At 46.6% G+C, this 25,728-nt stretch overlaps 1 protein-coding gene and 1 long non-coding RNA gene across 3 annotated transcripts in view; one reads left to right on the top strand and one right to left on the bottom strand.

Moving 5' to 3' along the window:
- The window catches only part of PACRG (parkin coregulated), a 480,352-nt gene extending 459,087 nt beyond the window's left edge, over positions 1–21,265 (top strand). Inside the window, exons 6-7 of the mRNA XM_081044897.1 lie at positions 14,365–14,508; positions 21,173–21,265. Coding sequence (XP_080901023.1) covers positions 14,365–14,503 — 139 coding nt within the window. The 3' untranslated portion in view covers positions 14,504–14,508; positions 21,173–21,265. The remainder of the gene's footprint in view (positions 1–14,364; positions 14,509–21,172) is intronic.
- LOC308496148 lies at positions 1,805–12,950 on the bottom strand. 2 transcript variants are annotated; one of them, XR_013993114.1, is made up of 4 exons: positions 12,781–12,950; positions 12,366–12,482; positions 9,398–9,491; positions 1,837–5,336 (listed from the first exon to the last, which is right to left on the bottom strand). It is a non-coding gene; the product is annotated as an uncharacterized lncRNA (long non-coding RNA). The 2 variants fall into 2 exon arrangements; XR_013993113.1 differs by lacking the exon at positions 9,398–9,491 and having other exon boundaries at positions 1,805–5,336.
- Positions 21,266–25,728: the final 4,463 nt, after the last annotated feature.

The raw sequence follows: 25,728 nt of genomic DNA, 5'->3' as shown, positions 1-25,728 counted from the left end.
CCACAGGCCGCTGGGTCCTCTCTCGGGCAGGTGCCTCAGTGCAGCAGCCCACGACCCCCACTAGCTCTAACAGCCAGGCCTCCCTGATTCTGTCTCCCACGGACTGGCAGCGCTGGGCAGTGGGCTTGAGACTGGGAACCGCATACTGCAGTTAGCAACCTCCTCTACACAGGCCCAGCAAATTCCCATGGCACCTGGAGAACTCGGAGGCATTGCCAGGGTTTCTCTGTGCTTCAGCCTATCATTCAATTGATCAATCACTATCTACTGAACACCTTCTGCAGGGATCCTTCACCTTGGGGGTGGGGGAACTCAAATCCATTTGCTCATCTAATGGAAACTCTTAATGACTACTTTCATGTTAGGTGTATCAGCTACAAGCATAGAGAAAATGCAATTACGTGCCTTAAGCAATAGGTCATGGATCATATCACCTCACAAGCTGAGAGTCAAGTAATCAGGGTTGGTGTAGGCAGTGCCTGGTCAGACCTGAGGACCCCAGGTGCGTCCCATCCTTCCGCTCCGCCTCTTCGTCACGTCTCAAGGATTTCCAATGAACTGGCCTGCTACTCCTTCCGTAGTGAGAGCACTCTGTCCCAGAAACTCCCAGCCAACTTCCTTGGAGTCCATTGGTCTGGAAGGTGATGTGCCAAAGTCTAAACCAATCACCTGCTCAGGGAAGGAGGCCTCCAGCATTGGCTCAACCCCAGGGGCTTATTGAGCCCAAAGAAGAGAGGGACCCCTATTGGGAGATCACAGCAGTTTCTGCTGCACCCCTGACAGGGAACAAACTTAGCCCAGGACTTCAGGGACTTCGTAGAACCCTAAAGTCTCTCCACAGACCGCACATGAAGATGTCCCGAGGGCTTGTGGGCCACACCCTGTGTAAGCACTGTGAACTGGACACGGCTCTCCCCTGAAGAAGAGTGCATTCAGTTAGGGGGACACACAGGTGCCTGTCAGTTTCATATACGCTGACCGTATGGATTCCCATAGGAAGGGGAAAAACAGAAAGGGCCAGCCCACAACACACAGATAACACGGACGCAAGTGGTAGGTGTCCAGGGAAATGTGGGGAAACTGAGTCGACAGGAAGAATGGACAAGATTCCTGGGAGGAAGCAAGGCAGGCAGGAGGCGTGGCCAACAGACATTCCAGGCCCAGGAAAAGCCCTGAGTTTTTCACATGACAGAGGAGTTTGCAGCTTGGTTACAGCTAAGCCACTGGATGGCCGACTGCTGTATTTGTATTGAGTCCTTTTGATGACAGCATGAATTCTGAGAACAAAGCTTCCAGGCTCCGGCTGTGTAACTAGAACCCAGGGACAAAAATAGCTTCTCAAATGTGTACGTGGGGTCCAATCTGTAGCTCTGAGAAAGGGTTTCTATCGTTTATGAAACTTAGAGGGTCCTCAAAAACCACAAATCAGGCCAACAACTAACGCTCTCTGTTTGGTTACTTCCATCATGTATAATATTCTTTTAGTTATTTGGTACTTTTCTAATTAATTTTTCCTTCTCTGATTGAAAAATCCAGTGACTTTTGAAGATGTTTTGAGGTATCATAGAGAATGATTTAGCAGATTAAAAGGTTGGAGTTCTTATAATAACACGAAAGAGTATCAGGGAAGCAAGCAATCTTGGGAAATGTGCTCAGGTGATATTTATAAATTGTCAGGCAATGCCACAAAGAGGACGTAGCTCACTCGTGTCTTAACTGACTCTCTGAATTGGATTTTTATACCCTAATATAGGTCAACACGAAATAAATCATGAGGAGTTATAGATTCGTAACAGGTAATTTGCAGAAATTAAGATAATTAGTTATATGTGTTTTAATGTATTTATTAACAAAACAATATACAGATTATTATATCCCAACCCCTTTACCAATATAAAATGAATTCCATTTCCTCATATCTTCCTTTCATTTGTATCCATATATATTTATGTTAATTTTTAAATATTGGCAATTAAGACTTCAATATATTGTATCCTACTTGACATTATTTTACATACACTCTATTTGTAGACACTGTTATTTTTAATCATCATGTAATATGTCATAGATTTACCATTCTAGGACAAAGCAACCATTGTCATATTATTGGATTTTTACAAATACTTATAATCCTACCTACATGCCCCATCCTAACTATAGCTTTCTCAGCATTCTTTCATTCTCAGGAACAGAATTATGGGGTTAAAAGGTAGACTATCATGGCTCTCGATAACAAATACCAAATTTTCTTCCAAAATAATCAAATTTGCACTTCCATCAGGTAGTGAATAGAGGATTTTTTTTCTCTTATAATCATTAAATTAATCCATTGACTTTTATTTCTACTTCTGTGAACTCTGGACCCTTTTTAAGAGATTCTTATATGCTTGGAGATCTGTTCGGGCACTTTATGTGTTTTGCACATTGAATCTCTGTCATTGATTACAAGTGCACTTACTGTGACCACAATATGATTATTCACCATTGTTGTGACTACGCACCAAGCTCTGTGCTCAGTACCTTCCTGACAACAACCCTATAGAGAAGTGTTATCTCTGGTCTATCGTTGAGAAAATTCCTATCTTGTCGTTGAAAATACAGTTGGGGCTCCACCACTTACATATTTTGGTCAACATCACAAAGCTAGACATCAGCCCCAACTCAGATGGTCCCTAACTGCCCAGCAACCATTCCCATTGCGTGTGTTCAGCTTCTTTCCATCTCAGTGTGTTCCAGTTCCGTGGGTCTTAGAAGTGTGGTTTTCAATTCCAAGTACTCGCATATGTCCACATTGGTTTACATTTTTTGTTTGTCTGTCATCATAGTTACCACTAAGTACACATGCGTTGATTTTACTCGATACGGGTATTTTACTAAGCCCCAGTGAGCAATCCCGTTCTTATTTTATAGAGGGGTTTTGACATCCTAGCGTCACTGGAAGAAGACTGTCACTAGACTTGGAGATCTTTTTGTTACACACAGAGATTTGAGTCAGAGGAATTTTTCTTTTTCATAATTCAAATCTACCCATCTTCATTTTAACACCAGCTTGAGTAATATCATTGTGCAGGTGGAAGAAGAAAAATGAGGCTTTAAACAGCTGTGCTTTGATCCCAGAGCAGAAGTGAAATAAATGTGAAGGCTGAGCTGACCCTCCCTTCTGTCATGCTCGGTCACTACTGCCTTTCAGGTTGACGGTGAGACTGTGATCTTGGGAATCGCAGCCCCTGCCATCACTGGGATTCAGAGGACGAGCTCAGAGACCCCTCCTTGGCTCCTGTGTTTTGTCTCTTGTTTACCTCTGGTCAAGTTCAGGCACAGACCCTGAGCCTTTGGAACCATCTCATCTTATCCCAAACAGGCCCCGGCTCCTGTCTTGGCACGTGGACCTGTCCTGGTGTGCTGCCCACATCTCAGCCACCAGCCAAGCTCTCATTTTAGCTTCATTCTGCAGCCCCAGAGCTGGCGGCTCCTACCAAGCCCAGGTTATGAGAACCATGGCTCCAGCTGTCTCCGAGGTGACAGAGGGATTCCTGAACCACTCGGGCTGTCACCTTGGGATACAGAGTCTTTGATCTCCAAACTTGCTGCTGCTGTTGTCATTCTCAGCAACTCTGATGACACAGGTGCTTATCACAGAATCAGTTCCTGCGATTGTCCTAAACCCAGACATCAGATTCCTGACAGGTGTTTCATTCTCTCCCTGCTGGAGGAGGCAACAGAGGACACTGACATTTCCCTCAGGTCCTCTTTGTGCCATAGCACTGCCCCTGCGGTCTTCTTCAGGAGCACAGCTCGCAAGGCAGTCAAGCTTTTATTTCCTGCTGTAACTTCTTGGAACACGAGCTGGAGCCTGCCTTTCATTTCTGGCTTCCCCCCTTTCCCAGAGCCTGGCATCTGCTCATTTCCAAGCCCCACACAGCCCTCTCGTCTTGCCGCTGCCTGGGTGTCCCTGGCTGTCCACACTGCTCATTTCCACTGTCTACTTCTCAGTGGTACCCATGTGGGTAGAGATCTGGGCACTTTTGCTTTGCCTGCCTACCTGGTTCTGCAGGCCTCGCTTGCATGGCTGGTCCCACTGTGGACCTCATGTGAATGTTCCTTTTTTGGCCCCCAGTTTATTCTGTGTCTGTGAAGATCCCTGGGACATCCAATATATGGTAAGAGTGAGCTCTGGTATTTATCATGATGTGGAATCCATGTTTAGGAAGGAGTGAAACAGGCTGTGTCAGCTTCCTAGGGCCACCATATAAAAGTACCACAGACTGAGGGCTGAAAACAACAGAAATCGATTCCCGCAGAGTTGTGGAGGCTACAGGTCGGAAATCATGAGGTTGACGAGGCCAGGCCCTCTCCAGAGCCTGTCGGGAGGCTCCTTCCTCGTCTTTTCCATTTTCTGGACGTCCCAGACGTCCCTGGCAGCCTCACTCCATCCCTGCTCCATGGTCACTTGGCGCTCTGTCTGTCTCTGTCCCTTCTCTTCTTACATGGACCCCACCCAGTCTTCTTGGATGAGGGCCCGCCCTGAGGACCTCACTCAACTTAATGACATCTGCAAAACCTTATTCCCAAATGAGGTCACATTCACAGGTCACAAGTCCTGGTGGCTACGAATTCAGCATAGCTTTTGGGGGCACACAACTAAACCCCTAACAAAGTCTGTCTTTGGCCTGCTTCCCCATCATTCCATGCTGCACTTCTTTCTCCAGCCTCACCAGATCCTTCCTTTCCTGGTCGCCAGCCCCTGATCCCCACCCCATTCAACATGGACACCGGCTTGTGGCAGGAGGGAAGACCAGCTCAGGCTGACAGCTGACGTGGGACTCACACAAAGTCGTTCTCTAACAGAGTGACGCCTGCAATGGAGCATCAGTGAGGGAGGATTGAGGAGAGCAGATTTGGTGGGGGGGCTGGCAATCATTTCCGGAGGCACTGCTTGGTTTGCTGACACCAAAGCCCCCCAGGGGCTGGGCGACTTTGCATTTCCCTGTGCCCCTCAATGCCCAGCCGGCTGCTGCTCACTCCTTGAGGGTGGAAAGAACTGCCAGGGTGAGCAGATCTGGGAACATAACAGGCACAGGCTCCTGCAAACAGAAAGGCTGTGAAGAAGCAGCAGTGGGTCCAGACAGGACCGCTCCACATTCCCACGTTCATGGAGGAACCACGGGTGGCCGCTGTGCAGACCTTCCTGGGCCAGGATGATAAGTGAAAGCTCCACATGTTCTCAGACTCCTCCCCAGCACCAAGGCTGACACCATCACTCAGTCAGAGGTAGCTGATTCCTGTAAGCCTGGAGGCATCCTTGAAATGCCCCCAAACAGCAATCTGGGCGGCACCTGCAATCAAAAGGCGTTGACACAGAGCACAATCTGTCACCTACCCCTTGTCTGGACCTGGAGGGACAGACATCCTTCACTTCTGAACTGAGCTGCCTCTGACACAATGGCCAATCTGATCCGCCCTCCTTCCTGGCTTCTAGCAAGTGGGGCAGGAATGAGAAGAAGGGAAGAGACCCTCATTCAAAGCCCAGAGGCCTCGCTCTTTTGGGGAATAAGGGCACCAGGGCCAGAGCCAGCCTGGATTGCATTGTACCTTGACCTCTATCCACTGCTCAGGGTTAAAATAAAAGCCTGTTCATTGTAGCTCTAGGCTAGAAAGGCTGGTGGTTAGAGGGGAAGCTGGGATTGCTCACAAATACGCTGTTTGCAAAGTATTTATAGTTGGAGGATGTAGAATCGGAGATATTTTGGAATCAGCCATCTCTTCTAAAATTACATGTATATCCGGTTGGGTTTTTCTTTTTTTTTTTTAAGTATGCTGCATTCAAAATTCAAATTCAAACTAGATAAAGAAGTTACTCAGTTAACAAATAAGTTTGGTGCCTCCTTCAGAGGTTTTCCTATGAAAAGAGCCATCATCTTTTAAGCACCAACTCTCTGGCACATCTTTAAAGATATTCTGTTCATAACAACTCCTTACAACACAGGCTGCCCAGGTCACATGACACCTGTATATGAAGCTATCAGGTATTCATTGAAATACCCTGGTTTGCTGTATAAGAGAAATTGTTCGCTTTTCTTTATTAATCACCCACCATTTATCAGACTTGGAAATCAACATCAGATAACCAAAAATAAACCTGCACCTTGGCGTTAAACTCTCAGTGCAGCCCTGGACCTGCCACCAATGCTAGCCCCCAGGGCACCTGCCTGGGATGGGGCAGACTCTGTTCCTCCACCCTCCTGGGCTCCTCCTTCAGGGCGGAGCGCCAAGCAGACTCAGCAACTGCAAAGGAGCACTTACTTCTCCAGACCCAGATAGGGAAATATGACCCCCCAGAGCACATCCAGACCCCCAGTTTGAGCATTATACATTTGGAATGGAAGGGAATATACCCTTACCTGGCTTACGTTTTAGTTCACATGCAGCAGTTGTCTCGGGGCACACTCACCCTTCCCAACCCCCATCTGAGGCCATCAGCTGCATGTCTGCCAGCCTTTCTTTTCTGCCTTCCTGGCTCCTTGTAATCTTTGCAGTTCCCACCCCAAGACAAGGCGTGGGGTCCCATAAACAATGCATTCACTAAGATCTGCAATGCATCTGGGGCTGAGAGGTAAGTGGTCAGTTACCACTTCCAAGTCCATTCCCATCTGTGCCCACATGCCAGTCAGGTACCTGGGGAAGCAGGTGCACAAAAAGGGGTCAAGAGGCTTGTTGGGGGATCAGGCTGGTAAAGGACAAAAGGGGAGGAAGCAGGGTTGGGCAAGCAGAGGCTCAGACTGTGATGCAGATCTCACAAAGCCTGACTGCTCCAGCCCGGGAGAAGGACAGGGACGGTCCCTGAGAGGCCTGGAGTGGGCGGAAGTGCCTCACAGTCCCACTGAGAGCAGTCACTATGTGGGGGCAGCTCAAGGCAGGCGTGGCCTGGGCTAGAACGTCAAGTCCCGTGAAGAAGTCAGTAGCCTCTCAAGGGAAGAGAAGGTGATCCTAGTGGTTCATACCCCATGGCTGCCGCAGCCAAGATGTGTTTGGGGTGTGTGTGTGTGTGTGTGTGTGTGCGCTGCTTCACTGAGGTTCTTTCTAAAATGGAACCATTTTGTTTTTCCCTGCCCTCGACCGTTAATAGGGCCACATGCATCCAAGATCACTCTGCTCCTTGGCGTCCATTTCTGGGGTACCATGTAACATTGTAGAACAAACATCCAGCCAGCACCACTTCTGCCTTGAAAACAGACAGACTCAATAACCTTGAGACTCAAGCTTAAAGTAGCTCTAAGGTAGCTTTTGTGCCTTTGATGGGACTTTTCTTAAAGTGTACATGTGGCCAGAAACATACCAGACACCTGCACAGTAACACAGCTGCATGGGGGTACAGGGCCATCAGCGCAGTCTGGGCCACTTGCAAGGCCCAAGAGGACCAGCCTCTGCAGGCTGGAGGTCCACAGAGTCAGCCTGGCAGCCCTAACCCCACCCCCATCTTCCAGGAGTCCGGGGGGCTCCAGCCCAGGTCTCTCACTGTCCCAGCCCCAAGGACAGGCAGAGGCGACATGAATCAGCTCAACTGCCCCTTGGCTGAACTGTCGTCATGCTTGGGTCTCAGCAACCTGTTAAACATATCCCATCAAAACATCCCTAAAAATAAGGGCTGATGTCATGAGACTGGCTGATTGAAAGCTCTAGGTGGAGGGGAGAAAGAAAGTGAAAACCCCCGAGAGTGGTTTTCATCCTTAAGTTTCTTTTTCTGGGGACACCGAAAAGCCAGTTATACATAAATGGTACCCTTCAACTTCAGAACTACCCTGAAATGCTTACTTTCCAGCTAAGATTATAGAACTAGAAACTTTTCCAAATTCTGTTTCTTCCGATTTGAATTCCAGCACAAGTGCATGCCTTCTCCAGGGCCACACACCTTCCTGCAGCTCCTGGGGCTCCTCCCCTTCCCCCGCCTCCCCACCCCAGTCCCACGCCCTCAGCTGTTAGGCCCCTGCAGTTCCAGGTTCCACAGTCACCAGAGCTGCTCCCGACCCCCAAGGCAGCCAGCTCTGCTGTTATCTTCCAAAGTTTTCTCACAGATGCTGATCCAATGAGCAAAGAGAGCAGCGGGGAGCCCGACCAGGAGGAAAGGCCTCCGGTGACACTGACAGAGGCCAGGACCCCAGTGGGCCTGAGCGCTGGTCCAGGAGCCAGCACCCAGGGAGAAGCTTTCAGTGGGCAAAGCCTGGGAATGCCAGAGCTGGCAGCCGCCATAATTTTGTGTTATGAATGTTAACACAGCAGAAGCTTATAACATGGCCAAGTGGTTATGAGCTCAAAAGCTTTGTGAGAGATTTTCTCTGAGGACTCGTTAATGTGGTCCTTTAATGGAATACTCCCGAAACTGACTCCTTCACAGGACCTATAAATAGGCTGGTAAGTACTTGACAGTAAAGCAGTCCTCACTGAGAGGGCCCTCCACGAAGGGGGTGGGGCAGGAAGGAGGATGACGAGGGGACAGTCTGAGGAATGTGTTTCTTGGCATTAAGCACACATGAGGAGGGCAGGGATGGCACCATATCCAGAGGGAAGTTCAACAGAGTGGTTGAAGGCACGTTCTGACTGCCTGGCACTGTGGCAGGCCTCCCAGCACTACCCTTAAGAAAAATCCCATAAATCAACCCAGCCATGAACAGAAGCGCTATCCACCCCACCCTGCTACCCAAATCAAGGCCTGAACTACTGGGCAGCACTTGCCCAGTGACTCACAGTGCACTTCCTGGGCACCACCCTCCTGCCTATAGCCCTGCTTTGTGCGACGAGCTTCCTGAAATATATATAGTTGAGAGAAATTTCTAGGGATATTTTTGGGAGACAGCTGTTTGTGATTGTAGCCAAGCGTTATGGGTGGCACTGGCCAAGAGGGCTCGGCGGGGACCGGAGCTGGTGAAAGTGGGCAGGGAGAAGGCAGAGGTAGAGTCCCCCACAGAGCTCTACCTTATAAACACCCATGGAGCCAGTAGATGGATGAATGAAGACGTGAAGGACAGAATTCTCCACCTGCCCTTTGGGGTGAAGTGGAAGTCAATCCAAATCCTAGTCAGACATTTCCAAAATCCTAAATGTTTCAGATCCTCAAGGAGGAATCCCTCTTCCCCAGTGTTCAGTTATTCACACAATAACATGCGGTGACTTGCAGAGAACGAAATAAATGTGAGAGCCACGATTCTCGGGCATAATCTGTTGCAGCAACACCCGAAGCTCGGTCAGAAGGGAACCTCCTCAGGCAGGGCCCCACCTTCCGGGTTGGCTACAGTGTGCGTCCTGAGGCTGTGTTCCCACTTTGTCCTGAAATGGTTTTACGTGGGGAAAAAAGGGTGGGGTGGGGGGGATCTTGAATCAAACAAGGTTGGGAAATACATACTAAATTCCTTTCTTGGTAAAAGGCTGCCCAAAAGCTGCAACTCATTCCAGTAATGTGCAACCACACATTAGCATGTGAAAAACGGCAGAAGGTTCTGCAATTAAAAAAACATATTTAACTTTACTTAACCCAACAGTTCCAAAGTTTACTTGTCAAAAAAAAAAAAAATGAAAACAAAAACAAAAAACACTTTTTGCAGTATGTGGTAGACAGAACAATGCCGTCCCCTCCCCCACCTCCCCCACAAAGATGTCAGCGTCCTAATCCCCAGAATCTGTGATAATCTACCTCACATGGCAAAGGGATTCACTGATCTGATTAAGAATCCTGAGATGGGAAAATTACCCTGATTATCCGGATGGACCGAATCTAATCACCAGGGTCTTTATAAGAGAGGGCAAGAAGGTCAAAGTCAAAAGAAGGTGGGCCGGTGAAGCAGAAGCTGGAGTCCTGCTTCTTAAAATGGAGGAAGGGACCACATGTCAAGGAATATGGGCGTTTCTGGAAGCTGGAAAAGTCAGGGAAATGGATTCTCCTCAGAACCTCCAGAAAGAATGCAGCCCTGCCCACACCTTGATTTTAGGACCCATTTTAGAGTTCTGACTTCCAGAAGTAGAAGAGAATAAATTTGTGTAGATTTAAGCTGCTAAATTTGTGTCAATTTGTTACAGCAGCTCTAGGAAACTAATACACTGGGTAAGTATTAATATCTCATGTTTGATTAATAGAATTTGGGAAGTTGAGGATATACCTGCTTCATTGCCAGTCACAAAGCAAGGCTCTGTTCCCCTAACAAGGCTCCCAGGTGCCCCCTCAATTGCTCAGCTGCAGGGCCTCGGGGGTCTTATTTCTGCGGATATGTTTACGGTATTTGGAGAAGCACATCGTCTACAAATCAGGATATGGTATTATTTACTTTCTTGTGATCATAGAACAGGGATGAAGGGGTGAGTCCAGTACAAAGCTGTGAAAAGCCTGTCCTGGGGAGACCCAGCTGGAAGGGGTGGAAAAGTGAGTGTGTGCAAATGTTCTGAGCAGGGGTAATGGATCAGTGGTTAAGAACGCCTGTCACTGACATCCTGGTGCTTCTTTCTGTTTCTCCAGCACATCTAATTACAGAGACACTGTGAAACTTCCCAGGCTCCTGATGGAACATTTTGGGAAAGGGCTACACAAAGAAACCTTCAAGGCTTCTTTCCAGAACCAGTTCAAAGTCAGTGTTTGGGGCTAAAAGTCCAAGTGACGGAGATGCTATATAACAAAGCCCTGACGGATGTTTTCGTATAAAGAAAGGTCAGAGGGGCTGGAAAAAAAGCATAGAATCATCCTGCCAAAAGTTTTGCAAAAGAGAACTGGATCAAAAATAAAATTGCTGAAATAGAAGAATATCTCCAATTCTTCATTTTTCACATATTGGGTCTTTCATGCAAGCATTCAGTAGCATAGTTGAAAAGCACTGTTCACTTACTGTTGATTCAATTACAATGTATTGTTCTCCACGGGGCCATCCCACCCCATGTGCAAATGAAACCGTCTGCAGTTTCGCACACAGGCCCATTGTATGCTGCCTCCAGTCCTTGCTCCATTGTTTCTTTTAGAATGCTCTCCCCCATCTCCAGGCAGCCATCGTGCATCTTCAAGGCCTGGCTCCTCCAATTGGCCTTCCCTGGCTCGCCAGCCAGAAACAATCCTTCACTCCCTGGAACAAGCTGTCCCTTTCCAGTGGCCTTTTACCACATCGAGTATCAGAATTCCTTGAATCCCTAGTCTCCCTGCTTAGGTCACCAGCTCACCGAGGGTCTGTCTTCATCTGGGCTCTTTATACGGCAGACACCAGAAACCCCCTCTGCCTAGCTTAATCAGAAAAAAAAATGTATTGTAAGAATGCTAAATCATAAGATATCATGCTAGGTGAAATAACTCAGATGACAAAGAAAGAACCATATGATCTCACTCATATGTAAAACAAAAAGCAACAAACAAACAAACTCATAGATACAGACAACAGAATGGTGGTTACCAGGGGAAGGGTTGGGGGGCAGACGAAGAAGGGAAGAAGGGTCAAATACAAGGTGATGGAAGGAGCCTAGACTTCGGGTGGGGAGCACAGAGTACACAGATGTCTGATTATAAAGTTATACACTTGAAATGTACATGTTATTAACCAATGTTACCCCAATAAATTTAATTTAAAGACAACAATGCTGGTTTATCTCCAGAAGCCTATGTCAGAAGACCCACACCAATGACCTAATTTTAACTACTTTCATCTTTCAGGCCTCTACTTCTAAATAACGTCACATTCTGAGGTACTAGGGGTTACAACTTAACATATCAATTGGGGGAGGGGGACAGTGCCAGAGAGCAGTTTCCAGGCTCTCGACCTCAGGTGGAAAGGTGCTGGCTCGGGTAGTAGATGGTCATCAACTGTGATTAGTTGGTCATCAGCTGTTACTGGTTAGCCATTGGCCACTGATATAACTGCTGGGGCTGAGCTAGCAAGAGCGGATTGCAGTCAGCAAGTGAGGTTGGTTGGCAGAGAAGCGGACGGATGGCAGGTTGCGGATTGTGTGGCTCCTGCTCCCTGTGTCTCCAACCCAGCCGCCAGCGAGACTATAGCGGTATGACTCCCCTACCTATGGCTCCGTGGGTGTTCCTTTTTGGCCTCACCATATCCTGCGTTCTTAGGTGGGGAGCGGGACTAGAGACCCTGCATAACAACACAATTTAACCCATAACATTTAGCAACACAGCCTCAATTTTGATTTGAGTGACAATGTGACCAGTTAAAAATACTTGTCTCCACACTTCCGTTTATCTAGAGATGGCCATGAGACCCAGTTCTGGCAAATGAGACATAAATAAAATCTATTGGGTGGGGCTTCTGGAAATGCTCGTGTCATTCTTCATAGTCCCCTTCTTCCTTCCTGAGCACAGATGTGACACACAAAAAAGGTAGAGCAGTTACCTTGCCACATGACGGTAGAAGCTACATGTTAAACTGGTGGGGGGAAACGACAGAAGGAAGCTGGGGCCCCAATGACTTCTTTGAGCCACTGCACTCTCTCTGGACCAACTCCTTGTCCTGTGAGAAAAATGAACAGCTCATTATTTAAGTCAGTGGTTTTCAGCCAGACACCAGCGTCCTCACCCCAGCCTCCATCTCCTGGGAAACACCCGACAATGTATGGAGGAGACATTTGTGGTTGTCACAACTAGGAAGGGCCCTACAAGTACTAGTGAGTCAAGGACAAGGACAATGCTAAACATTCTGCAGTGAGCAGAGCAGCCCCCCACCCACCAAAGCATTACCCCACCCAAATGCAACAGGGCCAAGGTTTCAGAAGGCCTGGTTAAAGTCACCATTGACAGATTTTAGTTACGTGAAATCCAACTGATCGACCGGGAGCACAGCAGAGCCCCAGAGAGATAGGACCAGGAATTGGAAGCCATCGGGAATTATGTTTTATCTTCTCCAGTTCTCCGCAACGCCTCAGCCTCTCCTTTCTGTTTCTCTCTGCAAGTCTGTTCTATTCTTTTCTCTCTGTTGACTGAGGCTCTTTGCTTCTCTGTAAGTACACAGCCAAAGGTAGCATTCCTGTCTGTGTTGAATTTACGTGTCCTGAGTTCCAGCACTAGTTTCTGGAATTTAAAAAAAAAAATTTGATCTGCCCTAAATAAAGAATTTGAGTTGGGCTCCAAATCAATTCTGCTCAGTGGAAGCAAGTTGTATGTCTAAAACGAGGCTGCTGGGTTCCTCCTTAGGGAGCAGTAGAAGAGGCTAGAGAAGGAAGTTTCCTAAGAATGATTAAGAAGACTCAGTGGGAGTCCCCTTCAAGCAAGGGACCCATTTTCTCCATTTTGAATCCTTCCTAGCATCCAGCACAGTGCCTTGCATGCAAAAAAGACTCAATGGACAAATAACAAGTGGTTAAGAGGACACAGAAAGAGCAAGGTGCTCTGGAACCAAGGCCCTATGTCATTATACTATTTATCTAGGAGTCCTAGGGCACCACTGCATGGGTAGGAAAGAACCTTTCCCCATTGACACACAGAAGATTAAAAGTAAGTGTCCTCAACACACACCTACCCCAAGTATATTTACTAAACTTTTTCTAAGTTTCCAGAATTCTTTGATGCCTGTAGTACATGTGTATTTATTGTACATTTCTCATATTACTATTAGGACCTATTGCTTTAAATGTAAACGTTCTTTACCTGGAAAAGTATCAGCATTTGAATAAAAGCATACTGAGGATATTATTTGAAAACAACTAACACACTGTTTAAAAATAAATGTGTCCTGAGCCTCACCACCTTTTGGACACTTGGTGACTGGTTCAAGTGCCCATTCCAGTTGCAGTATTCTTCTCCAACTCCCTTCTTCACCCCCACAGCTCCAAACCATTGGCCCACATCATTGGCCCTTTGGGGCCCAGACTCCTTCCTCTCATCCCCTAAGCCCATTCTCACACCACCTCTCCAAACTGGTCTGCAGTTTGTCCAGTTGTCAGGGTCCTGCTAATTAACTGACGGGTTGACCTGATAAACTCCTTCAAACAAAGGGGTTTCTAACTGGATAATGTGATTCCTTTCCCAGTCTCCTGCCCCAGCCCCTGGAATATGTGGGTTTTGCTTTTTTGTTTTGTTTTCTTTTTTCCCCTAGAAAAGGAAGTAAGGTTTATTTTCTATTGACAATCAGCAAGAAAAATACCACTGCTTTCAAACTATAGGTAGGACTTGAAACATTTTAACAATACATTTTTAAAATGTTTACCGTTGGAAAATTCTAAAGTGCGTTTAAGGAGCAGTAAACTTAGAATATCCTAAAGCATGCAAATTGAGAGGTAACAACAGCATCAAGATAACAGACACAGATCAGTATTTGTGTGGATAAGCTAATACCCACTTTCCAGAAAGCCAAGAAATGCTCACTTTCTTCCCCCAAATGTATTGGCTTTCCCAAGGGTGATGCTTCATGGGAGCTCCGGGAACCAGTGCTGTTGGTCACCGCGGTCCTTGCTGTGGGCGTCGCGTTCAGCGCCGGCGTGCTGTGGAAGAAGTCCTGTGGATTCTAGAAGCCAAAGCCACATCTGGACCAGTTAAGTCTGGTAAGGACCTGTCTACTGAGTATGTGTGTTAGCGGGAGCCTTCAAACAGCATGATCTAGAGACTGAGTGGGGGCAGGAGTTCCATGCATTGGCACAGGTCACTGGGGAAGATCATTTTGATTGAGGAGCCTTTGTGGGGGCCCACCAACCCGTGAGGACATCCCCGTGCATTGAGCACCTTGTGCGCTGGGCCGAGCACTGCTGAGCAGCATGGCATCCTACAAAGACCCGGGAGGTCGACACAGTATCTGCAATTTGCAAATCTGCAGAAGACAGTCAGAAGGAAAAACCAATTTCCTTTCCCAAGGCCACACAGAAATTCAGGACTGGACCTGAGAGCCAACCCAGGTCTGTGTGTGTGTCTGTTCTGTACGCCAGGCAACCCATATACTCTCCCTGATACCCAGCAGGCTTCTCGTGAGCTCTACAACAGCCCCTTCAGAAATAAACATGCACGTCCGCCGTCCAGCCCGTGTGTGTACTTCCGGGCCACACTATCTACTTCCGGGTCACAGCATCTACTCCCGGGTCACGGTACCTACTTCCGGGCCCAGGGGATGGCTTCTGTAGCATGGGCGTCCTGTGGTATCTCCCTGCTTGTCTCTCACTGGCCACCCTTGGAGGACCTGACCACCTCCACAGTCACATCGGTTCTGCATTTACTCAGTGAAGACTTGCGAAGATGTTTAAGGAAGAAAGGACATCGCTCAGAGCACTGGAACAGATTCACCATCACCACATCTTCCCTCCTACCTCTACATCCCCATGACCAAATAGGAACAGGCTCCTGACCTCTGCAGCCCAGGAAGACTCCATGGAGCCGGGGGCCACTGTGCCTACAAGCTCCTTTTCTGTTGCCACCTTTAGCGCTCCCAAGGAAATCCGCAGAGGGCGTCCTCCAGCGTTTGTGTCCACCGGCTCTGGCCCCCGGGGACCTCAGAAGCAAAACCCGCGGCTAGGCTGCAATCTTATACTTCACTTTTCCTAGACGTGTCTGCATTGAAAGAACTTTTACAAATGAAATCGTAAGAACATTAGGGTTAATTATATACTGTTAAATTCATTGCTGTGGCAAAAGCCCGGGAAAATGAAGAACCTTTTTCTAATTAAAATAAACATATTTCAGGTCACCTTTTTGCTTTACTTTTCTAGGTGAAAATGAGGCACAGTCACATTCCAAAATATGTTGCCAAAAACCAGATTAAAAAAAAAAAAAAAAAAAAAAACCTCTAAGAAATACTTGGTAAATAGGAATTCCTGACCTTTTCAAAACATCTTCAACAATGAATTTCAGCCTGTACTTTTTATCCAGAAGAGCTCAAGGGTTTGGGGTGGGGTGGGCGTCGGGACGGAGGTAAAGAAAAGAGCTCAGGATACACTCTCCATCCTGTAGTTGGAAACATGGCAAGAGTCAGAGTATCTGAAGCAAGAAATGAACAAAAGTCTTCACTGAATCCAGCAGCAACAAGCTTTCTACTAAAGCCTGCGTATTTAATTCCACAACTGCATAGGCTTGTTTGGCTTCCAGAATGTGTGTCGCCTATCTTACGTAATTTGCATAAAAATGTCAGGAATGTGAGGGTGTGAAATATTAACAACTCTCTATATAATTATTAAAAGATTCTTTTTCAGAGTAAAAAATTGTTGTGGAGTTTAAATAAAGGCTGAGGGGACATTTCATTAGTTCCTCTTTTTTCTTTCAGAGCAGTGGGAATCAAAATTTATAATAATGGAGGTCTCTTGGATGAAGAGCGATAAGGCTAAGGTTTCTGATTATGGCTACAAATTCTTTCAATAGCTGCCATAATTAATTATTAAGAGAAGTAGCCTTCTTTTACATGTGGAAGACTAAAATTGTGAGCAAGAGAAAACATAAGATGTCAGTACATGATCTTTTAGGGCACAGGGAGCTTTAAATGGATTCCTGTTGGTCAGCGTTTTGGAAGTGGAGATGTCACTTTTGAGGAAGTGTCTCTCGGAGATGGTTTTGCCCTCAAAAAGTCATGATAAAGAAAATGCTGTTCTTTTTTTTGACTGGTGCTGTTCAACATTGGGGGAAGAGGAGGAAAATCAGACACTCACTCTTGTATTTCCTCTCTGTGGTTCACAGACGTAGGTCTGACTTGCAGAAAACATGTACCAGACACAGGAGAGATGGTCATGCAGCACCACCGAGGGTCTAGACGGGTCCCCGAGAGGGTAGCACACCCGTGTTTCAAGGGGTGCAGGAAGGAACACTGCTAGCTAGATTCATTTCCTTTTTTGATTCTTGGGAGGCTGACTTTCATTTCCCCAAAGTACATGCAGAGTTGGTATGGGGTCTCCAGCCTGGCTGGCCCCTGGCAGGACCTGTGGACAAAACCCTGAGATTTGGAACTAAGCGTTCAGAAGCACAAAACACTGCAAACTCCTACAGACCTGAGGACATTTTGCCTTGTGGCCACACACTTCTGGAAATGTAGACGAATGTTGGAGCCTATGGTGGGTAGAGGACTGAGTGAGGGAAGTATGAGCCGCAGGGCTTCTGTGTGCACACACGTGTGCATCAGCGCTGCTTTGCACAAGCTCACATCTGTGTGTGGTGTGTGGCCTGTACTTTGTTACAAGAATAAAAATCATGAAGGCTTTCAGAGGCACTTGGGCTGGATGTGCAGCTTTTAAAAAATTTCCTGCCTGGCTACAAATGTCCCGAGGAAGTGAATCTCCACTTGCTGATGACCTCATTTCCACCTCATTTCTCAACAATGTGGCCAGGCCTCCGGAGAGGCTTACTCAGCCAGTCAGTGGGTGCTGAGGGCGGTGGAAGGTGCTACACGCGGGTGCTACAGGCCGGGGCTGCAGCTGACACTTTCTTTCTCTTCTGCTCTATGTTGTGCCCCTAGTCCACCCTGCAGGCCCCCAGCCCCACACACCTCTCCAACCACGAGGTGCAGTTGGCAAAGCCATTCCTAAGCTGACACATTAGGGTGATCACCATTCCCAGATAATAAAGAGCCCAGGTGGATAGGGTCCAACTGACAAGGTGCGGTCATCAATTACGTGCAAAGACCAGAACTGTGACAGTGATGTAGGTTTCCTGTGATTATGCCATGGAAATTAGTCACCCAACAGAATCAGCAAAACATCTATTATTGATGACGTTTGCCAAACTGGAGATAAATTGGTGCTTTATCCTGTCCCGGTGACAATGATAAATGACTGTTATTAAATCAATAGATCAATCCAAAGCCAATAAGGCAAGACATCCAGAGGTCGATCAAAGCAATATCCTACCACAAGGAGCCCACAGGTCAGTTCGCCACGGAACGGGAGCTCGGAACATACCAAGATAGCCTGAGCGAGCAGAAAGTTAAAACCCCTTTCCTTTCTCTGCTCATTTCTTTAATTTCAAAGAAAAGTAGAGGCAGGCCCCATCTGCAGTTATATACGTTGTATACACGAGGCATAAGAGGCTACATGTACCCCAGGACCCTGTGGACAGAAACTCTCCATAATAGTAAAGTATTTTCACCCCCAAAAGTCCCTTCCCACACATTTTCTGTCTCAGCCAGTCCCCACATACTTTGTCCTCATGTTGCAGTCGGTATTGTCACCATTTTACAAATGAGAACCTTGAGGCTCCTGGGTGGTTAGGTGATCCTGCTGGAAATAAGAGGGAGCATGGTGAAGCACAGGTGAGTGAGGAACATATTCCTGACCCCTGGAAGCCCCCGGTGGTGGTTCCCTGCTGGGGCCGAGGGGAAGGACAGCTGCAGACTCATGAGGGTCCCTCCTCCACCAGCTCCCTCGGCACCCACAGCCACACTCCTGACCCTGCGGGTGGGACCATGCAACATGAGCGCACGGTTATCTACACACACACACACAGCACATGCATGCGCACACACAGTCACACACACACACACACACACACACACACACACACACACACACGACACCAGGGCCATCCCTGGCAGCACCTCAGTGAAGGCCAAAGGTGGCTGTGTTTCCTCCCCCATCCTGATCTTCTGCTCAGTAGGCTCAGGTCACAGGAAACACCCTGACTCTTCACAGGAACACCAAGAGAGCGACAGTGAATGGGAGCAGTGGGTATACATGGCAGCACTGAAGTAAGAAGAAGTGCTGGACTCAGAAAACGGCCCTTCTGTGTGTTCTAGAGAACAGACATCTACTGGGGATTGGTGGAGCTTGATAAGCATGACGAAGGGCTGATTGTCAAGGAAGAAAGGGAAATGCTATGAGAGTGTTCTTTTAAAGCTTCCATCTGGAGAAGAGCGGTTTTTTGAAGTGGGGCTTGGGTTTCCCAAGCACAGATCGTGCCGGGGAAACTTAAAAGCGTTTCTGATAGGTGTCACGGAACTCCTCCATCAGGCAGGGCCCAGTGTCGACACCGTACTTCAATGTCCTCAGCCAAGCCTCCCACGAGGCGTCTTAGGGGTACAGTTAGTTCAGTTAGACTCGTACAGTTAGTTCAGACTGATTTGGGTGACTCTTAGGCTGGTGGGTCAGACCCTCGGCTGAGGCAGTGCGACAGAAGCCCGTGGGGACAAGCCCCTAAAACGTGAGCCGAGGGGTCCTGCCAGAGGAGAGCCAGGCTTCAAATCATTACTCATGTAAAGAAAAACAAACTGAACAAACTAACATTGTGTGTCATTGTTCAAACACCTGTGTTCCAACGGATAGGGAAGAAAGTTGTTCCAACAGCACTTTACCAAACTCCCTGCATACAAATAATATAAGAAGTTCTTAAAGACACAGAGCTTATATTCTTATGAACCCAAAGTGCTTACATTCATGTCAAGTCCAGAACAAGAATTACAGAAACAGAAGGATGTATGTATATATTCCATAGTTGTTCATGAATGTCAGTGAGTGGCAGAAATAGCTGGAGTGACTCGGAGTCCTGAAGGGAACTTGACTCAAAAGCTTCGTAAAGGCATGTAATGAGGTGTGGGAGGAATGTGGGTTGGTGTCCAGAAGGGAGGCAGGTGACCGGCCCGGGAGAACACACTGCAGGGGACGAGCTATGGGGTGAGGGCAGCCAAGTCCCAGCCATGGGGCGAGTCTGAGGCCTGATGCAGAAGCTAGGTTGTACTTCATCTGTGTCTTAGGTGGAAGAAACACCTGGTGGAGGGCTGCGAAGAGCATAAATAAGAGTTGCAAGTTTCATTTGAGAGGAAATGAGAGACACTGAGGCTTCCATGGAAAATGGTCCCTTAGCCGGGAAGTTCTGTGAATGCAGCTTGCGGGGGGAGGGTAGGTGGTGGAGGGACCGGTCTAGAAGCTGGGGATTGGAGCCCCCACCCACTGCGTGAATGGAGATGGAGAGCAGTAGCAGAAAGCAGCTTCATCGGTAGGTCAGAGATGGGCTGAATCTCAGAGACAAAGGATGGAAAAATTAAAGAAAACCCGCCAGTTAGTAACTATGAGGATGATCGGAATAAGAGCGTAGAAAAACAGGGAAAGATTACAGCATGAGGGAAATTTAATGTGGACTTTGGACTTACATATGTTTAGCTTTCAATACTAGTGGGTTTCTAAGTAGACATTTTCTACAAAAAAAGAAAAGAAAGAAAAAAGTAATGTCTGGACATGGTCTGCAAAGCACAGAGGAGCACAACAGCTTTGGAAGTGCAAGGTTCTGGAACTAGATACACCCATGTACTGTGATGGGAAAGACATTGGAGCTAAAGACCCTGCTTCAGCCGCTGGAATAAGTCCAGCCTGGCGCCACCTAGCCCACCAGGAGGGACACTTGTGGTCGGTCTGATTCAGTAGAAAAATGGTGATTACACTGATACCAACTGGCAAGAGGTCAGTGGTAGAATACGACAAATTTATTGTTCTTGTCTACCAAACACTATTTTAAATGTCATGTATTTTCCTTTCTTTTATTTTTATTTTTCAATAATTTGTGGGGAAGAATAATCTCAGATATACAGAAAAGTTGCAAAGACAGTATCATCTCATCACGTTTCTTCCTTGGTCTCTGCTACGTCACAGCTTTTCAGTCTTGCCTTGTTTTTGGTGGCTTGTCAGTTCTGAGGACTACTGGTCAGTTACTTTGTAGACTGGCCCTCAATTTTGTTTCTTTCTGATGTTTTTGTCATGACTAGACTACAGTTAATGGGCTTTGGTGGGGAAAATCAGAGACAAAGTCTCATTCTCCTCACTTCGTATCAAGGGTACATGCTCTCTACATGACATATCTACGATGATGACGTTAACCTTGGTCACCTGACCAAAGTCATGTTTAACTGGTTTGTTCGGTATAAAGGTACTTCCTCCCCCTCCCATACTCCATTCTTTGGAAGAAGTCACCAAAAGCCGTCACAGTCAAGGGCAGATGGTTGGGGAAGGGAAGTATCTAGGTAAATTATTTGGGATTCCTCTGTAAGAAATATTTGTCCTTTCGCTTCTATTTATGTATTTATTCGTCATTTATTTATGTCAACATGGACTCGCGTAGGTTTATTTTACACTTTGAGTTGTAACACAGTACTACATTATTTACTTTTTTGCTCCAATCATTATAGCGTTGGCCACTGAGAGCATCTTCAAGTTGGCTCTTGTGTCCCTCTGACAGGCCCACCCCTGTCCTTGGGTTATTTGAGCACCATCTTGCTTTTTCCTGCAGCCTCATCTTGTATTTGTCCTGACTCAGTCCTAGAATGAGCCATTTCTTCAAGAAGCCCTGGCCCCTTTTATTGGAGAACTGCATTTAGAAGCCAAGATGTGAGCCCTGGATGTGTTCAATGCTACTGGAATGTCCCTGCTTCTGAGTCCTCCTAGCAGACGAAGGTAGGAAATACATGTATGTCCACTAATTCAAACACGCACATCTATACTTATTTGTGTATCCATCTACCTGCATGTATACTAAGCTAAGTGTGGCCTAACTTAGTAACCTCCTCCCTTGTGTTCTGTAACTTCCCTCTCTCAGCTATAAGAAACCCGGCTCCCGCCACCCACCATCCATTTACTTATTTGTACTTGTAAAGCTGTCTCAGAATTGTGAACCCACACCCCACTAAACATTTTTGTCTATGCTTTTGATGCACAAAGTATTCGCATGTTAAACAAATGCACAATGAAAACGTGGAGGAAATATAAAAGAACACAAAGGAATCGGGATTCAAAAAGATATCAGTAGGCTAGAATAATAAATCCAAGTAAAAATATGAATTAACAAGATACACAAGAGTTTGAAAATGAATAAGTGATGTAAGTAGAGAATAGCAGAGATCAGGCTTAGCAGTAATTTGTAGGAAGGGGAAAGAGATGGATGGATTTGGTTGACCACAAGCTCAGGGTATAGCCATGCTAACAAATAAAATCGATGAAGAGAATCGGCACTGATCAAAGTAGAATATTCCAGCTGAGGCAGGAAAATGCACTCTGGTCTATGTACAGGTCAGACACCAACTCTACAGGTGCCAGCATTTATATCCATCCTTCAAAAGAATGCACAGGAGAGGGGGCAGAGCCATGCGACAGGGATAGGATCACACTCCTAAAATACTAGCAGGGATTAGATGTACCCTGTACCACTCCAGAGGTCAGAACTAGGACCTGGAGTCTGAAGATCATTCCCAAACCCATGGGGCTGAACAAGGGTGGAGCCAGCCACCTACCCCACTGTCTTGGGGGCAGCGCATCCAGCACAGTAAAAATCTCGGAGACTGGAGGGCCAGGCTCGAGGCCATATCCCAGAGAAAGGTCCAGGAAGAGGCTGAGATGGCAGTCCAACAGGGCCGCTCATGACCAAGCTTCAGTGCAAAATAGGATGAGGAACCAAAGTGAATCAGCCAGGACAGTGGAGATGAAGGAGCAGGAGGAGCCCAGGAACATTCCTGAGGATAAAAGTCTCCCTCGGGTTCAGTCCCAGAGGACTACTTGCCTGCAAGTCAAGTCTGTTGGAAGGGCCTAAAGCAAACCGGGCCCTGTGAGGACAGCAAGAGGACGGCAGAGTTTGCTTGATTAGAGGGAGAACTTTCTAACAATTAGAGTTGTCCAAAATAAAACATAATCTCTATCAAGGGAGGGCTTCAAACAGAGTCCGTCAGGCCACATCAGCAGGCGTGGCTGCCAATGACAAATTAATGCAGACATGCCACGATTATACGAGATTAACGGGGATGCTGGGAAGAGAGACCTGGGGCTGTGTTAGGTTCAGAGGGAAACTACACCAGGGCGAGCTGATGGGCAGCCTGAGGAAGGAAATACTGCGAATCAGAGGTTCAGTATGCAGGGATTGAATAGCAGGTCTGTGACACAGAGCACTGGAAATGGGTTTGATTTGATGTGGCAATGGAAGGAAGTTAACTTTTGTCCTTTCTTTTATATATACGAGTATATTGTTTTTAAATAAAGAGATCACCTCGAAAGAAAGACCCACACACTGAATTGTGTCAGGAGGCCAAGATTCGAATTCTGACTCAGAAGCACACTTCCAGATAAATCAATAAAGGGAGCTCGGTCAGGTCACGGGGCTGCTCTGAACCCTGATTTCAATCCATAAAGAAAGGGGTTGGGTCTGGGAACTTCTCAATTCTCACCCAATTCTAAATATTTTTAAAGAAGATATTCTGTTATTTAAAACGAGACTACATAAACTGTTACTTTCCAAGAATGTGTTTGAGCCCCTTTGCCAAGCTTAGGTTGGATTTCTTTACCATTTTTGTTAGTGGAAGGAAAATGGATTGAAAAACACAAGCATCTGACTTCCCACCAGGCAGGCAGTTAAAATAGTGGTGAGGAGAAAAAATATGAATGGATTCAAAACTTAACAAATAAAGGAGCTCAAATGTCAACTTAGATCTGTCACAGCTCTTCACAATGTGTGGCATGAAAGTGACCAAAATGTGCGAGAGGTGAGACTAGACGTCATGTGAGTACAAGTTTAGAAAGGAATACAGCCGCACAAAGGCCAGTGCTATTTTGGTTGCACACGGAAAGACATCCTGTCATGGGATATTATATTCTGTGTGGGCACCTCAGAGCACAGTAACAAGAAGGACTCCTGAGGGATGGAAGGAAGACAGAAAGTCAAGAATTAGCACAGAAGCTATGAGGCGAGTGGGTGGGGCCCAGAGCCTGGCGCCTCCAGGGAGCTCAGCAAAAGTTGGCTGAATAACTCAGGACTAATGGTGGAATGGAGGGGTGTGCAGATGAGGAAATATTTAATTTGTATAATGTGAATAAATAAATATCTGTCCAGGGTGAGACTAAGGCAATCTGATAATGGTATTTGCATGTGTACATGTTTGCAAGTCATGTGTGAAAGGTGGAATACCTGAACCAAGATTCTGAGCAAAATATTTTGATAAATGCAGAATCACAAACAGAAAGTTCTCTGGCTCCCAGAGAACTGTGAACTTATTTCCCAGCAGGATTAGAGGCAGCCCAGCATACAGTGACAAACCATCCTGGAGAAATCCCCAAACCCACCTGGTGGAAATCTACCTTGTCAAAGAAATACGCCTAGGAGGAGCTATGTCAGGACTCGTTTCTGTGTCTCCATAGGTCTACATTTTCATCCAGTACTGATTATCCTGGCAGCCGACCGCAGAGAAGATGGTGGTCACCTCTGAGGTCCCACCTGACCCTGCATTTCTGAGGGTTTGCAGAAGATAGTGTAATTTAAAATGAAAGAAGACCTTGGGTTAGGGATCTTTTGCTCATTCTAGTAGTCGGTCAGGTCAGCAAACTGCTTGAGCTGCAAAGGTGGATAAAAGACTAAATTAGTAAGGGAATAGAAAAAGAAAAGGCATGTCCCTTTGAAACTCAAATCCCAATATAAGGGGAGGAAAACAGAAATGTTTTATAAAACAGAAATGCATTATTTCTGTTTTACATTTTCTGAAAACAGAAAATGTATTATAAAAAATGGCAGCTTTGATAATCATTAAAATTATAAAACAATAAAATATTAAAACAAAACATTCAAGAAAACAATAAAGAGATGTATAGAAATGATTTACAAATCAGATAAATGATTATTCGGCATTTGAGGATGACCAAGGTGCATTCAAATACAACGGAAGACTTTGTCCCTTGGGAAGAACTCGGAAGGCTGACGGTGGACGTGGGCCTTGATTGAGCGTCTTCCAGGACCTGACCCACTGTGTGTCAGCCCTGTAACCCTGACCATCCTGAGAGCTGAGGTGAGAAGGGTTACTTCTAGTTAGCAGATGGGGAAACTGAGAAGTTAGGTCACTCGCCCAAGTTCCCATAGCTGGTAAATGCAGAAGCGGAGATTCAAACCCAAAGTGGGCTGCACAGTGTACACTCTTTCCACTATCTCCATGGCCATGTGACCGGCCAAGACGATTTTTAAATGCGTCCGCTTTGGGTAAGAACAAATGAGAACCCATGAGCTCCAACCCTGGAAAGCTGTCTGAGGAAGATTGCAAAGGCAACACGTTCTCAAAGAGCTCTGTTGATGGCAGTCCATGCTCAGTCAGTTCAGCCCTGATTTTTAAAGAGTTTGCCTCCATCTTTTTACACAGTTTTCTTTTATTGCAATGTCCCCAAACAAGACCAACCTTAAGATTCAGAGAAAGTGTCGTGTGGAAGACAGTCGTCGGTGCTCACGTCACACCATGAATCACACGGAGGAAGAGGGCATGCCTCTGTCACCTGGCACCCATCTGCTCCACTTCCCAAAGATTCATCCAGGAAATCAGAGATTGTGAGCAAAAATTTCAGAAAGGACTGCTTTACTTTTGTAAACTGCTTTTTCTTTGTTACTTTGGGAGTAAAAAGGTCATCAGACTCCACAGACTACTTAAGTGGGATTCCCACCCGCAGAATGAGAGAAACTAGGTTGCTGGCTCCATTTTGTTTCCCTTCACCTTACTCTTTTCCCCCAGGAGGGTAGGGCGACATGGGTAGTTAATCGTAAAGATGAACATTTCATCTCCTGCGAGTGGAAATTTGCTGCAAGCGTAAGGTTGAACTTGAAGTCAATTCTGTATGTGAATGTCACGTTTAAGTGCCTTTAAAGTTCTGATAACACTATACGATTTCCCCTTTGAAATACCAAGTTCTGGAGGTAAGACATAGGTCGAATGCAGCTGTTCATTATCATGGTTCCCTGTTGATTCTGTGCTTTGGTCTCTCAAGTCTTTCAGAGCCCTGGCTCATTAGTCAGAGGTCAGATCTGATTTCCAGTCTTGACTATATGACTCAGCATGATGTGGGACAAGTCATTTAGCT

Source organism: Rhinolophus hipposideros (assembly GCF_964194185.1).
Source record: "Rhinolophus hipposideros genome assembly, chromosome: 3".
In the NCBI taxonomy this organism is placed as follows: domain Eukaryota; kingdom Metazoa; phylum Chordata; class Mammalia; order Chiroptera; family Rhinolophidae; genus Rhinolophus; species Rhinolophus hipposideros.
The sequence above is the reverse complement of the archived record's forward strand: the minus strand, read 5'-3'. Positions and strand labels throughout refer to the sequence as shown.